A 16,515-nucleotide genomic window follows, 5' to 3' on the forward strand; every position below is an offset into this window, starting at 1 on the left:
CATAAGATGTGGGTGTACTTTCTTAGGCAGATATCAGATGTGTTTCTTGTATTTCAGAAATTTAAAGCCTTGGTAGAAAAAGAGTCTGGTTGTTCTATTATTACTCTTAGGTCTGATAATGGAGGGGGGGAGTTTTGTTCTACTACTTTCTCCACTTTCTGTGATACACATGGCATAAAACGTCAGTTAACCACACCATACACCCCTCAGCAGAACGACATTGTAGAACGTTGTAACCGCACCATTACAAATGGCTGGGTCTATGTTGGAACACAAAAATGTTCCTAAGAAGTATTAGGCAGAAGCAGTGTTTACTGCAGTTTATCTCCTTAATAGGACTCCCACTCATGTTGTTAAAGGGAAGACTCCTGAAGAAGCCTAGACTGGTCGCAAACCCAAGATCAGCCATTTGAAAGTTTTTGGCTCTCTTGCATATGTTTGGATTTTAGATGCCAAGCGCTCTAAGTTGGATTCCAAGAGTCAGAAGCTCATGTTTACAGGTTACAGTGACAACCATAAGGCCTACCAGCTGATTGATATAGACATTGATCGTCTCATCTTTAGTCGCGATGTTGTCTTTGATGAAGATCGAGGACCATTTCAGCTTTCCTCGTCTGAGCAAAATTCTGAGGATCAGCCTTTGAAGGCTTCTGATTTAGGTGTTTGTCTTCCATTTGGTTCACCTGATGGGAGGGATGATGCATATTATGTATTTGATGATGCACTACCTGAATTTCCTCCGGATGATGCTAATCTTCCACCTATTCCAGATCCTCTTCCACCTCCAGTTCCAGTTCTTCCTCTTCCATCTGATGTTGGCACATCTACTCTCCGGCCTAAGTGGTGGGCTAAGACCATCAGTGATCTTCGTCCTGATGAGCTCATTGAAGGTAGATCTTCCAAATAAGGCAAGCAGCAAAATACAGTTAACTTTGCTCTCATGGCCAACATTCACAGCATTTATGAGCCTCAAACTTGTACCGAAGCAAAAGGGATTCCAAAGTGGGAACAGGCAATGGATGCAAAATGCCAAAGCCTTCTAAAGAACAACACTTGGGTTCTCTCTGATCTTCCTCCAGGGAAGAAACCCATTAGCTACAAATGGGTCTATAAGGTCAAGTATCATGCAGATGGTACCTTAGATAAATACAAGGCTCGATTAGTTGCTCGAGGATTTACACAGCGCGAGGGCATTGATTATGAGGAGACATTTGCTCCTACTCCCAAGATGAGTACCATTCGTCTTCTTCTTGCTATTGTAGCTCAGTTTTGATGGAAAGTCCATTAGATGGATGTTAAGAGTGCCTTCCCCAACGGTGAATTGCAAGAAGAAGTCTACATGACGCAGCCTCTTGGTTTCAAGGTGCTGGCAAAGAACATCAAGTATGTAGACTCGTTAAAGCATTCTATGGACTTAAACAGGCACCTCGAGCATGGTACATTAAGATTGATCAGTACTTGGTTGCTCATGGTTTTCAATGTTGGCCTTCTGACAGTAATTTGTATATCAAACACTCTGGTGATGATATTCTCTTTCTTGTTGTCTATGTGGATGACTTAATCATTACTGGCAGTTCAGCACATTTGATTGCAGAAATCAAACAAGATCTGTGCCAGGATTTTGATATGACAGATTTGGGGATTCTCCATTATTGTTTGGGTGTTGAGGTTTGGCGGACAGATGGTAGCATTTTTATTTCTCAGTCTAAGTATACCAAGAACTTGCTTTACAGGTTTCAAATGCAGGATTGCAAACCTGCTTCCACACCTATGGAGACTGGCTTGAAGTTGTCAACCAAGTTTGATTCTCCTCCTGTAGATGAACCACAATTCAGGCAACTAGTGGGCAGTCTCATCTATCTTATTGCTACTAGACCTAATCTCAGTTTTGCAGTGAGCTACATTTCACGCTTCATGACAGCCCCCAAGGCTAATCATTGGGTAGCAATGAAGCGTGTGTTGCGTTATGTGAAAGGCACCTCTACTTATGGACTTCTTTACACTAGGAGTCATGATCCTAGACTCAGTGGGTTCACAGATTCAGATTGGGCAAGTTCGGTTGATGACAGGAAGTCAACCTTTGGATGTGTTCGATTTGGGATCTAGTGCAATCACTTGGACTAGTAAGAAGCAGCAGGCGGTGGCTCTCTCCTCGACAGAAGCAGAATATCGGGGAGCAGTTAAGGCAACTTGTGAGGCAGTTTGGCTTCGTCGAATGCTTGCGGATATGCAAATATCTCAAGTAGATCTGACTCCCTTGTTCTCTGACAATCAGGGAGTTCTCATACTTTCCAAGAATCCAGTCTTCCATGAAAGAACCAAACATGTAGAGCTTCATTGTCATTACATTCAACAGTTGGTTGAAGACAGATCCATTCAATTGTTGTATGTTCCTACAACAGAGCAGCCAACAGATATTCTCACCAAGCCCCTCAGTCCAGATAAGTTTGTAAAATTCAGGGGGTCTATTGGTGTATTTGATAGATTGAGCATTAAGGGAGGATATTAGAATAAACTTAATTATTTATTTAATGCTCAATTATGTAATATTATGTAAATATTTCTAATAAGATCTTTCTAATCTTATTCGCAGTTTCTTTTTAGAAACTTCTTGTCTTGTACATTTTGTAAATCTTTTTATTAAGCGTAATTGCTCATTGTTAATACAACAATCATTTTTTACCAATTATGTGTTTACATAATAGCTTTGTATTTTTGTCTCTAAGTGTAAAAATAAGCCAAAAAAAGATATATATAAATCAAGTCAAAACTGCTATTTGAAAAACTTGGGCCAAAAATGTGGCAGGTCGTAACTACTCAGGGTTAATTGCAACTTTTTTGGGTATACTGCTACTTTGCTAGTTTAAAAACTTGAGCCGAAAATGTGGCAGGTCATAATTACTCATGGTTAATTGCAAATTTTTAGAGTGTACTGCTACTTTCCCTCAAACTCTCATCACCACCAATCCCCTGTCAACCAGCTTAAATATGGGGTATCCCCAAGAACCAACCAAAAGAGGCAAGTATTTGCCATTGCCATGAAATCAACCACAAGCCTAACTTGGATCAAACAGTCCTAACACAACAAACCGAGCTGCTCCATAAACTCCCAGTCTTCTAGTGAAATCCACTCATAATCAAGGGTGTTTGATTGTGGAAAACCCCTCTAGAGAACTTGAGAAAGGAAGACTACAAAGATCTGTCTCAGTGAAAAAGAAGATGAAGCTCCAATGATTTGGCAATCCAACCATTTTTTGGCCTTTTTGGATGACTTTAATACCTTGTTTCTACGGTTTCTCATTTACTATTTGTAGACTTTCTTGTTAGACTATTATGTTACTGGACTCTACACTCTATCCTAGCATGCTATGCTATTGTCATTAAATATTTTGTCTTATCATTTATGCTTAGGGTGGTGTTTGTGTTATGCTTAATCATTTAGCCCCTTTGCCTCTACTTTGTTTCTCTATAGGGAAATATTTTTGCCATTTTGGGCTCCCTCTTCTGTAGTTTTGTATCTAGCTCCATTAATGGAACTGACTTCTATCAGAAAACACAAGAAATGGTCATTCATAAATTGACTATCCCTTATTTTTTTCTTCTTTAATGTTAGAAGAGCATGAAAAAGAGGAAACAATGCTAATTTGACCCTAAGAAAAACAATTATTTGCATAAAACATGCAAATTTCTAATAATAAACGATCTTGTTTTCTTTTCTAATGGACGAAAGTTTGCAAATCACTCTATATCAGGGCAGCACCACAAAAGGACCAGGTTAAGACATATATCTTTCATACCAAAATCCCTAGACTTCCCAAGCTAAGTGCATATTTGGAAGCTTAAATTCCAATCTAGCTTGATTACACAAATATAAAGTGGAGATATTGTGAACAGCTATGGTAGCTGAGAAATGAATGACAACACCTGTGGAAAATATCAAAACAAGAAATTGTAACTGATCCTTGTACTGGTTATACCAAGAAATAACACACAAGAAAACCAAAAATGCAGGAGACACTTGAACATGTTTACATTAAATTAAGCAGACCCACAAGTAAGAAAACTGCATTAGACAGAAAAAATTTCCAAAGTTAATTGAGGCTTTATTTTTGTAATCACCAAAATTGGACAAAACAGCCAACAAGCATCCATCTTTAGATGGCTCCAAATAAATATTTTCAAAAAAATAAATGAGAAGAAATTATCTAATTCTTCAAAGAAATCAAACAATTTGCAATTTTTGAAGAGGAAGACACTTATTGAGTTCTTCTACAAAGATCAGACTTATCTGCAAAAATCACGTGTCTTTATAAAGTATCCCTTCCTTCCTTTTCAATCTTTTCTATCTCTAGCTGCATCCTATTCTCTTGTTCGACAAGCTCCCTTTGCTTATCCTCCTCCTCTTCTTTCTGGTCTTGATCTTCAAACTCCTTTTCTGAAGCCATTGCCTTCACTATTGGATCTCTAAGCTGAGAAATCAGCCCACCTCCCACTTTGTATTCATCCTCATCTCCGATCAAGAATAACCTTTGATCAGGTCCACTTGCCATGGGGACGTCCACTGCAAGCAGCTTGAAATCATACTGTACAGATATTTCATTTCACTTAAGTAGAATTCAAACAAAATCCATGTCTACAGAATTATGATCCCTTAAGAAAATTGATAGACAAATTTCTATTTGTAATATGAGATCAATAAGTTCCTTGGTAACAAAATTAATTATATTTTAACAGAATATAACTATTCTCTCAGAAAGTTGATTCCTACAAAATCTTAAGAGATTGAAGCAAACCTGTCCTTTCTTTTTCTTCACTTCTACACTAACAAGACCTCTCATTTCTGACCCTTGTATTGGGAATATAAGGAAACAACGCTTGCTGCGCAAGCTGGGCCTGAAGTTTTTGAGGCGGATCCGTCCTCCAGACATAACATATGCCCGCACATCTGTTCCTGTAAGAGGAGCTCCCATAACTTCCAAAATTCCAGCTGATGTATTCAATTTGCGCATTGCAATCCTATAAACTCTATCAGGATTGATTGTATATTTTGCACGTACATAAAGGCCCTGCAAACCATCAACACTACTTCATTGTCTTCCAAAAAACACAGTTATGGCTATGGTCATATTTTTTTCTTGCTTGACAAAGTTTGAGAATGACCAAGAAAACATCAGGAAGAAGAAAATAAAAAGAAAAAGAAGTGGAGAACAACTTTGAATTTGTTAGAATACACAATTTCCCCAAACAGTCTTTATGCCAAAATGCAAAGTTCTAAAAGACAAGTTTGTGCAGCAATCCTATTATTAAACTGCCATTTCTAAATCAACTATAATATTAAATGTATATCACAGTTGGAGAACTGAACTAGCAAAAAGTAATGCAGTGTAATGCACCAGATGCATGTCAAAAACAAAAAGTGATAAATATTGCCTTAAACAAAAAATTTGACAATCAGGATTATGTACACTTGGAGCTTGAAATGGCATTGTATGAGGTTTCTTTATGATTCATGTCATAAGCATCTCTGTAGTGTTTTTTATTACAGAAACTAAACTTGAGATATGGACAAACATAGGCGTCATACATCTTGATCAATTCACTTCAGGAACAGGAAAAGGGAGAAAAGTCAGCATGTTCATTCAATCACACCAAAATAGAGTTCGAAGATTTCCTTTCAAAATGACCGCAGAAACTGCAGTGCACCTATCAGCTAATATACACATAAAGGAACAAAAAAAATTCAGGAAATCAAATTTTTATATTTTTGTTCCTTTGCTTTTAACATAGTTACCAAGAGACCCGTCTCCTACCCCTAGAGACCCGTACCAGCACTGGAGACATCTTGGGAAACTTCTTGACACATAAGGTGCTTATGGCTGCCATCTCTGAAGTCTCCTGACCAAAAAATGACGTATCCTCTTGGGAAACTTAGGGCAAAATGCAATAAAAAGGCAAAAAACAAAGCAAACAAATAAGATAAGCTTGCAGCAAAGCAAAGTCGTAGGGAAATGACTAACACCATTTCGCAGGAAGACAAAAACCCATGCAAAGTTATAGTGATTGGATCTATTGACAGTTTAGACTTTTTGAGAGGACTGATTTCTTATCATTGTAATAGTCTAAAGAGAAATTCCCTTTACTATTTAGCCGACAATATTGAGTGCGCTCAACATCTATATTGCCTTACTTTCACTAAACAATTTAGACTGGCTATGGTATCAGCAAAATAAGCAATTTTAATTTCAATTTTTGTTCAATTTTAAAGTTAATGTTAAACTTTACCACTGTTCTTGTTTTCAAAGTTCTCTGTCATATGTTTTGGAAATTATTAAAATATTTTTTTTTTTAAAAAGGCGTCTCCAAGTAACCCCATCTCCTATTTTTGAAAATTAGTCGTACCAATACCGGCACCAGCCTCCGAAGTCTCCAAGTACCCCCTGTCTTCTGGTAACCTTGGTTTTTAAACATATACAAAAAACTTGGCCACATTGTGGCAATCAAAATCCAGCTTTTGCCAGATAACCCGTAGCTAGCTAAAATTGGGAAAAGCCTTATAGACTAATTTTATACAACTAACTAATCTTTAACCCATCTCTTAATTCTTCAAATTTCCAAGAAATATTTACCAAATCCTAATACAATTTTTTTTTAGATTTACAATGTTGGACCAAACTTCAAAGCATTAATAGTAAAACCTTTGCATTATGATGACCATATTTCTTATTTAGGAAATGGAAAGATGAAAGTTATATGACTCATCTTCAGTAACAAAATTACACCTATAAGGAAAGAAAGAAACTTTAAAAGTTTAACACTTTCAACAAGAGGATATCTCATATCTCTCATTCCATGAAAAGCCCACTAAATAGGCATCAAAATGAACAAAAGAAACATCTATTGAGGGAGAGGACCCAATTGTTGGGCACCCTGTGTTGGCAGGTGCAGGGGAGCACGTTCACTGTGCTCACATGGAGCTACATCAACAAACCAAATTTTTATGGTAGGACTAAAAGCATGCGTCAAAGCTACAATTTTCATTTCAGTCATTTATAATTTTATATTATTTGAGAGACCATTTTTAACATATTTGAAATACAAATAAAAAAAAGTTGGTCTATAACTTGTGCATTGAGTTGTGTTCTTTTATGCACCTATGTGTTATCATATGAATTTTTTTATGCGCCTTGTTGGAAAGAGTATTTTTTATTTAAATAATAGTAATGAGAATAACATCAAAAATCCTTTTTGTCAAAAAGTTCAATACTCTCACAACTCACAAGCTTTGGACACCTGATACAGGAGCAATCCCTGGCCTAAATGTTTTCTAATTGTTTTGTAATAAAATGCAACAGGTTTGGGACACAACATCTCACCCCATTGGAATTCGTTTGTTTTCTTTTAGACAAGTTTTCATATTTGTCATTGTAGGCACTGTCAGCATTTAGTAAGTTATGCAGAAATGAGTTTTGAACATCTTTGTTTATGATTTGGAACAAAAGCTAAACAAAACATTTTACATGTTTCATTCAAATTTCACAAGGGTTTGACCACTGCATACATGTTTTCACCTTGAATCTTGTACAAATTCCTAAGGCTCCTTATTTGAACTTGAGTTTTAACAAAGGTCATGTAGGGACCACATCACACTTGAAGGCTCCCAAATTGCGGTGCATCATGAAAGATAATTTGCACATTACCATTGGGCACACACGTGCTACAAAAGGTGATGCATCCAATTCCAAAACACTAAAGGTCAAATCATTTAACATTGGGAGCATTGATCCTTATTACATTTCCCTAGGCTGATTTTATATGTTTTCATGAGACACATCATTTTAAATCTGCCATATAAAGGAGAGTCCAATGTCATTTGTAGACAAGCAATCTATTAGATAGAATAAGTAGATTAGAGGAAAATTTGAGATAAGGCCAAGATAGAATACAAAAGATCGGGCAGTGCTTTGAGTTTCTGAATTTTGAAAGATCTTATTTGATCTATTTTGTAATCAAATGTCTAAGGCCTCGTATGTTGCAAGCTCATAGAAGTTCTTGTAATCATTGTTTTTGAATCAAAAGACCAATTCTTTGTGTTACATTTTATCATTTTTCTATGTATTTGTGTGTTATTTACTTTAGCTACATTGTTAGATGTCCTTCATTGGACCCACTAACCATGACTATGTCTATCAAAGCTTAGTTTATGAATACTAAAAAAGCATTAGATCATCAAAACTAGTTTGCTAATAAAGATCCTTGGATGGTATCAATGTAATTGTACTCGACATTCTGCATCTTTTAAAGGAGATTGAAAGAAAGTCTTCCAACATTGAGTTGTTGGCTAGAAGATTCCTTGGAATGAATCTTCCAACATTGAATTGTTGGGAAATAATTTATTGGTGAATTGTGAGCTAGTTGTATATAGATTGTTGGTGGTGAGGCAATTTGCATTAGGCATCTTGAACCCAAACCTTGAAATGCCTCCCAAAACGATGGATCAAGGCTGAGGTGTACTCCATATTGGATGACCTTAAGAATTGCTTGAATTGAATAAAATACTTCAGTAATATAAATTTGAATAGTGGATATAATCGTATCTAAACTAGAGGAGATAAGTGGAAGATAGCAATCAAGACAAAACAAGGTTTGTGTGAATGGTTGGTTATACCATTTAAGTTAACAAATGCAGTTGGTACTTTCATGGGGTTGAAGAGTGAGGTATTTAAACCGTATCATAATGAATTTGTTATTATATATTTAGATGATATTTTTACTTTCAGAATAAATAAAGAACATTTGGAACATTTCATATTAGTACTGTAAAAATTAAGAGAAGAAAAATGGTTTATGAATGCAAATAAATAGAGTCTTATAAAAGAATAATTGTTTATTTAAACTTCATTTATTTCTACTAATGAACCAAAGATGGACCTGGAAGAAGTTGGAGTAATTGTTGAATGGTCTACACCTTTGAGTCTTTTTGATGGTCTGGCAAGTTTTTACAAAAAGTTCATAAAAAATTTCGATGGAACATATGCACAAATTATTGAAACTCTGAGGAGAGGTATGAAGGAATTCAAGTGGACCATCGCAGCTGATAAAAGTTTTGAATTGTTGAAGAGGTAACTGAAAAACCTAACGCTAAATTATGCTGGCTCTTTTTTATGAATAAGATAAACTGGCTAACCCCCTTGCAGGATAATCTCTGGGATGTTTTTGCAAGCTGGCCAACTTTGCATCATCAAGCATATTTTGCATGCATCTGGAAAATCGTCCCCACAATGATCATTTGGGGCATTTGATGGGAAAGGAATAAATGCATTTTCAGGAATGAAACCTCAACTCTTCCTCACGTTTTGGAAAATATTGAAATGTCCATCTCAGCACTAGTAAATGCATGTGTGGTAAAATCCAAATCTCCATCTGCATCTTTCATGGATTGGGATTCCAAAATCATTCGAACCTGGAAATATATAAAACTTCCTTTCACAGGTAGTTCATTCCATCCTCCCTAAAAGAAAATCAACATATCTAAAATAAGTTGGATCCCTCCCCCTTCAGGGAAATTTAAGCTTAACTTGACTGAGCAGCCAAGGACAATCCAGGGAAAGCTGGTGGAGGTTGTGTTGTTAGAGATTGCAAAGGTACCGTAATTGCTGCTTCATCATTCAGATTTCCAGATGGCTCCAACAACATGACAGAGGCTCATGCTCTTCTACAGGGGATTTTGATGATCAAGTCACTCCATATCTACAATATAGTAATAGAAGGAGACTCATTGCTGATTATCAATGCTTGTAGAAAGAGAGACCCACGTAACTGGAGTATTCGATATGTTCTTCAGCAAGTTTGGATTATCTTAGATTCTCTAGAGAGTTATGAGCTTCTTCATTGTTATCGGGAGGGAAATTGTCTAGCAGATTGGTTAGCAAATCAAGGGTGTAAACAAACAGTTTCTACTTTTAATTTCTCCCAGTTTAGACTCCTACAAGATCCTGAGGCGTCCACCATCATACGAAGGGATGCTGCAAATATTTAATGATAATCATCTCATTTTTGCAGGGCTTGATATGGGAATTCTATTGGCTTGCTTACAGTGGCTCCTCAAATTCTGTAATTAACTCTTTGGAATTATCTACCAGCATTGCTTGGGGTCATATCTACGGACATGGCACAAGTGATGTCAAGTAGCATCGAGTGGTGTCATCCTGTACCATCATCTGCTAGTTGCCTGAATCCAAGCTGGTTGCCTCGAAAGAAGGATAACCACCGAGATTTCATGTTTAACACCCACACTGCCATCCTCTGGTGATTCCACCACATCATCTCATCCAGGTCGAGCATTTGCAGAAGGGCCCAGTAGAACATGTTGGAGGACACCAGGATAGTTAATCAGCTTCCTTTTGGTCATCCTCCAATTTTGACATGTATATTCAGCTATGGGTGTCTGTAAATTTGTATATCATGGGTCGTTATAAGAGACTGCATAATCTTTTGTGATTGTAAATTGTTCTTATTTCCATAGTCTGTAATTAGCAACCCTGGTAGCTGTTAATCTGGTCTATACGTTGTCCATACATTTTGAGCAGAGCTCTATGTTGAGTCAAATTTTGGCCGGCTTGTGTATCTAGGATTGGGTCTAAGATACTCTCTGGAATTCAGGGGTTTAGCTCTGCTCCCCGTTGATTCTTTTCGTTGTGCCCTAAGTTGGCATTATTTTGTTATTTCATACAATGTATGGATTAAACTGATATATATAAATATATATGCATATTGTGTTTTGCCAAAACAAAAAAAAACTATGTTAGTTTTGTTAGATTTTGACAATTTACTTGAATTTCAAGTTAATTGTGATGCAAGCGGAATTGTGATTGAGCTATTTTAAGTCAAGAAGGAAAACCTATTGCACGCTTTAGTGAGAAAATAAATGATGCCAAGAAGAAATATTTTGTCTATGAACAAGAGCTCTATGCAACTATGCAAGCATTAAAGAAATTGAAATATTATTTGTTGTCAAAGGAATTTGTTTTAAATACTCATCACCATGCACTACAATATCTAAATGGTCAAAGTAAGTTAAGTTCAAAGCCTATGAAAAGGGTTGATTTTTTGTGCAAACTTTTCGTTTGTGTTGAAACATAGATGTAGCATATCCAATAGAGTAGAAGACATAATTTGACTTTGGAAATGAGAATTGAAACTGCTAATTTGAAGAGATGAAGAATTTGTATGAGAATGAAATTGATTTTGCTAAGGCACTACAAGAGAATTAAGTGGTCGGAATATCTAATTCAAAATGATTTGTTGTTTAGAGATAATCAATTGTGCATACCTAATAGTTCAATGAGAGATAATTTGATCAAGGAAAAATAAAGCTGAGGATTGGAAAGACATTTTGGTGGGGTATAAGACATATGTGTTGGTAAGTGAAAATAATTATTGATCTGAGTTGTATATGGATGTTAGAAAATTTGTGTGGAACTAGAGGAATTGTCAAATTAAAAGTAGTAGAGAGACCATGGGATAATGTTAGCATGGAATTTGTGTTAGAATTGCCAAGAACTCAAAGATGAGTTGATTCTATTTTGGTAGTTGTTGATAAAAAAATTTCAATGACAAATTTAATTTCTTGCAATGAAACTAAGGATGTTGTATATGAAGCTGAAATATTTTTCAAAACCTTGTGAGATATTACATGGGTTATCTAAAAACATTATATCAAATAAGAAAATGAAATTTGTTGGTCATTTAGGGAAAACATTGTGAAAGAAGATGAATACAGAATTGAATTTTAGTTCAACATGTCATTCTGGCATGTCCCCGCCAAATCAGATCATAAAAAACTGCATCTTTAAGTAATAAACCCTAGGTGACTGGAGAGGACTAGGAGTAAAAATATAAGAAAAATAATAAATAAATGATAACAATAACAACAACAATTATCTAATAAAGGGACGACTCAATAAAAAATAAATTAAAAAAAAATTTTAAAATCACACTAAATTGTACTAGGCCGACCTGCTTGGTAACTGAATTGAAAACTATATATATATATACTCAGGGTTGACTCCCCCTTGGAGTAATGGCAAAGTAAAAAGCACAAAGGAAATACTGAGGGGGGGGCGGGGGGGGAGGAGAGGGAGGGCAGGGAGGTGTGAATCAGAATTTTGAACTTTTTAATACATGAAACATATAAATCTTTGTGAGAGCAAATAACAAGATGCAAACACTAATTTTCATGTGGAAAACCCTTTCGGGTAAAAGAACCACTGCACACAATAGATTTTATTAATCAAAGGGCACCAACCCAAATTACAAGAGTGAGCCTCACAGAGAGCACCTACTCCCCTAGAAGCACCAACTCCACTCTTTGCATTTACTCAAAAACACTGAAACTTTGAAAAGGACTTCCTATCAAAAACTCAAAACTTTAATCACTAAAACATATATATATATATCAATCCAAGCTTTGTCACAACATGCATTTGATTTCATTATTTATCTATCAACGAATGCTCCCTACACTTGGAAGATAATGCTCAATAGCCAAAAATTTGCTTGACATCTTGTTGATGTGTATTTTGTACACGACCAAACACAGAATAAAATACCTAAAGGTACCTTATCCTCTCTTGAATAAAGTCTCCGAATGCTGAAGATGTCGCGAAAAGGATCAATCGAGATGACTTCAAGGTTCTTTGTTGTAGGATCTCTACGTGTGGATAAGCTCTTTGTGGTATGATGTGATTTGCTGGAATCACAAGGGGACTTACACTTGATGACTCAACGTCTAATTTGCTTTGAATGTTGCTGGAACACAGGATTTTACAGGCTTAGACTTGAAAAAAAAAGGAAAAAAGATGAGGGCGAGGAAAGGATCTAATCCTAACACTAAGAATGTAGGAGCAATGAATGATCTTTGATGAAATTCTAACTAAGTCTTGTTTCGACATCGCAGGACCATCTCCACAAGGTTAGTGCGATCTTCTAAGGAAAGCTTTATGATGTTCAGATCATCACTACAGGCATGGACACCATCAAACTGATGCATATCAATGAAGAAGCGACAATTGAAGTTAAGCTTAAGCTGAATGATTCCAGTTGACTACACAAGGCAAGTCTGCAATCAACAAACTGCTAGTAGTATGGATATACGAATTTCACCATCAATCAAACACATTTCTTCCACTCATCTAATAACATGAAATCAAATCTGAGAAGTATAGAGACCATGCAAATTGTTGAATCGACCCATAGATTTCACCATTTCTTCAATGAAGTTTACAAATCTTTTACAACAACATCTTGGCAACAATCTTTGCCTTCTCTTTCTATTCTACTCTAATTGCTATTCTATCAACTGGCTAATCACCTTCTAAGTACTCTCTATTCACTAACTCTTTTCTATTAGCCTTTACAAAATGAAGAGTCGGGGCTTATATAGTGCCCTTAATACAATTCAATGGCTAAGATCAATTTGAGATCAATGGCCAAGATTCTACAATGAAAACCCTAATTAGGGTTTGTTACAACAAACTCAATTCTGACCAATGAAATAATTGTATTAATTGGACACATGTCTTCTCTGGAAAATTCGACCAATGGATAGCTGGGGTAAGTACATCGAAGTTTGTGCCATCTCCCATGAGTTAGGTACATTGAATTTGGACACGCTGAGGTGGACCAACCCGACTCGAGGAGCGATGACTGGGATGCCACCTTGTCTGACACTTGGTTGATGCCAATTTGATGTTGCTGAGAAGCTAGCCTTAATTAACTCTTCTGAAACTATCTGCTTCTTCAACGAACCCTTGCTCTAACTTCTTTTGTTTTTGATGTGCAGGATGATGATGTACCTCGCCTTGGAATGCTGGATTGGAAGAGGCTATTCCTAATAATGCTTGACGGGAAAAGGTCATCCTTGTCGATGCTAGACGGGAGGATAGATGGAGAAGGTCGTCCTCAATGATGCTGGACTGGAGGAGATCATCCTTGTCCTGGACCGGATCTTCTTTGATGAGAGCCTGCCGACTTGTAGATCCTTCGGGCTTGGGAGTCTCCAGTTGATGCCTACACAAAAATTCCAAAATTAGTCTTTAAGCATTATATCTTAAAGTGTAGAAATCAAGACCTTTCAAGGGTATAACTTAAGATATCAATTTGAAAAAGACATGATAAATCAAGAATCTTACATTTTCAAATTAATTATGAATGGAAATTGGATTTTCAAGACTTAGATTTTACAAAATTGCAATGAGATCACAATAAGTCTTGAATAAGAACTTCAAAAAAAATCTCCATACCTTCCCCTTTGAAAGCCTAACTATAAAACCTTGGAAAATGATGAAAGAAGACCGGATTTTGATGGACAAGGCTTAGATTATAGTCCTCCCTTGGATGAATTACGCCTCCATTAGTCTTCAAAAGAGCTCCACCTTCCACTAGGTTCTCCAAAATCTGGAAATTCGCCTTCAAATACCTTCCAAAATCTGGAAATTATCCTCCAATCTAGCAAGAAATTCGCCTCTCCAATTTGCTCCTCAATTTCGCACTTAGAAGGATGAATGAATGATTTGAAACTTAAAGCAATACTCCCCCATTATATAGAGCGCTCACCCTAATCAACCATGAGGCCAACCTAGCAAATAAGCCTTAAAAAAAAAAAAAAAAAACTAAAAAGGAGGTCGACTTGACAAATAAAGGCAAATAACAAATGTTGAGTGCCCAACTTAATTTTTTTTATTTTCAAAATTAATTTCAATGCCTCCAAGGGGAATTTTTTTAATTTATTTCAAGGCCTAAAAATTAATTTATTAAATTGCCAATGCCTTAATAAATGCGAACTTAATTTATCCTTTCCAAAGGCTTCGAAGTTAGCAATTTTGGGGGATTTGAGGAACATCAATGTTTGATTAAGGCCTCAATGAAGATTGACAATAATTTTGCCCTAGACCCTCAGCAAGGGTCAGGAGCGATTTTCCAAATTAGGCCTTGAATATCCTATTTTTGCAAATTCAAAATATCACCAAGGCACTCCAAATGGCATCTTTTACTAGAGTTTGGGTTTGATTTCACTTGAATTTTGGAAGAAAAGTGCATTTAGGGTTTTTTCGCCCTGGACCCTCGGCAAGGGTCAGGAGCGAATTTTGCAAATTAGACTCAATCCATCATCATCTCTCGTTGAAACTTTGATTTATCACTAGGTAATGTCCTTCCTTATCCATCCCATCCAAGTTTGCCTTGTTTCTGCAAGGTAGAATAAGAGTTTTTCAAATTTTCGCCTTGGGCCCTCAGCAAGGGTCAGGAGTGATTTTTCTTCCCTGGCTTAGAATCATCAAGTTTTGGAAGCAAATCTTCATTCATCATGTTTTTTGAAGGCCATTTTACCCTAGTGCATCCTTGCCTTAGCCAAAACTCAAAGGAAATAGGTTGATTTTGCAATTTTCGCCCTGGGCCCTCAGCAAGGGTCAGGAGCGATTTTGAGTTTTTTGAGCAAATTCTTTCATTCTTTTAGCTCCAAATTATTTCTAAGGCATAACACACATGTCCTTCTCCCATCCAAGTCATAAAAACCAAAATCCAATCTTGAAATGCAAGGAAAATAGGAGGATTTGAATATTTCGCCCTGGACCCTCAGCAAGGGTCAGGAGCGAATTTGCCTTTGGGCATCAAAATTTGCATTTTTAACCATCCAACCCAACTTCAAGGCAATTCAAATGTCATTTCACACCCATGTCTAAGCTTAGTTCGTTCCTGCAAGGCAAAATAGGGGATTTTCAAATTTTCGCCCTGGACCCTCAGCAAGGGTCAGGAGCGACTTTTTGCAATTTTGACTAAAAATCTTCATTTTTCAAACTTGAAACTCCTTCACTACGCAAGACAATGTTCATTTCTCTATTCAATATGCCTTTGATATTTCATTTCAATCAAACCAAGCCAGAAAAGCCTCCTTCCAAGTTTTTCGCCCTAGACCCTCAGCAAGGGTCAAGAGCGAATTTTGCAATTTAGACTCAAAATGTTTCATTTTTCACCTTGAAACCTTTTTGACATTCCAAAACTAAGCAAAAACATCCCCCATAAAATTTTCGCCCTGGATCCTCAGCAAGGGTCAGGAGCGAATTTTAAGTTTTCAACAAAATCCCTCACTTTTTCAAATTGACACTTTCTCAGGTGGGTAAAGGGAGATGTCCTTGTTTCATCTATGTCCAAAACTTGACCTTTTCCATTGCAAGATGAGAGCTATTCAAAATTTCGCCCTAGACCCTCAACAAGGGTCAAGAGCGAAATTCACAATCTAGGCTAAACTGCTCAATCTCTTAGTTTCAAACCACTTCACAGGGCGAGGTAAGATCATTTTCAAGGCCAGGAACAAGGTTTCAAGCTCAAACAAGGTGGCAAATGAAGTTTATAATGAATTTCGCTTTGGACCCTCAGCAAGGGTCAGGAGCGAAATTCCTAATCTTGGCCAAACTCCATCATTTTTTCAAGGTTTTCAAACATTTCCAACTTTCCCTTCAA

General features: G+C 36.6%; 1 protein-coding gene across 1 annotated transcript in view; it reads right to left on the reverse strand.

Moving 5' to 3' along the window:
• Window positions 1–4,082: 4,082 nt before the first annotated feature.
• The window catches only part of LOC131034422 (uncharacterized), an 86,518-nt gene continuing 74,085 nt past the window's right edge, over window positions 4,083–16,515 (reverse strand). The window contains exons 2-3 of the mRNA XM_057965904.2: window positions 4,794–5,066; window positions 4,083–4,583 (exon numbers count right to left, since the gene is read on the reverse strand). Coding sequence (XP_057821887.2) covers window positions 4,308–4,583; window positions 4,794–5,066 — 549 coding nt within the window. The 3' untranslated portion in view covers window positions 4,083–4,307. The remainder of the gene's footprint in view (window positions 4,584–4,793; window positions 5,067–16,515) is intronic.

The sequence above is a fragment of the Cryptomeria japonica genome, chromosome 5, assembly GCF_030272615.1.
Source record: "Cryptomeria japonica chromosome 5, Sugi_1.0, whole genome shotgun sequence".
NCBI classification, from domain to species: Eukaryota; Viridiplantae; Streptophyta; class Pinopsida; order Cupressales; family Cupressaceae; genus Cryptomeria; species Cryptomeria japonica.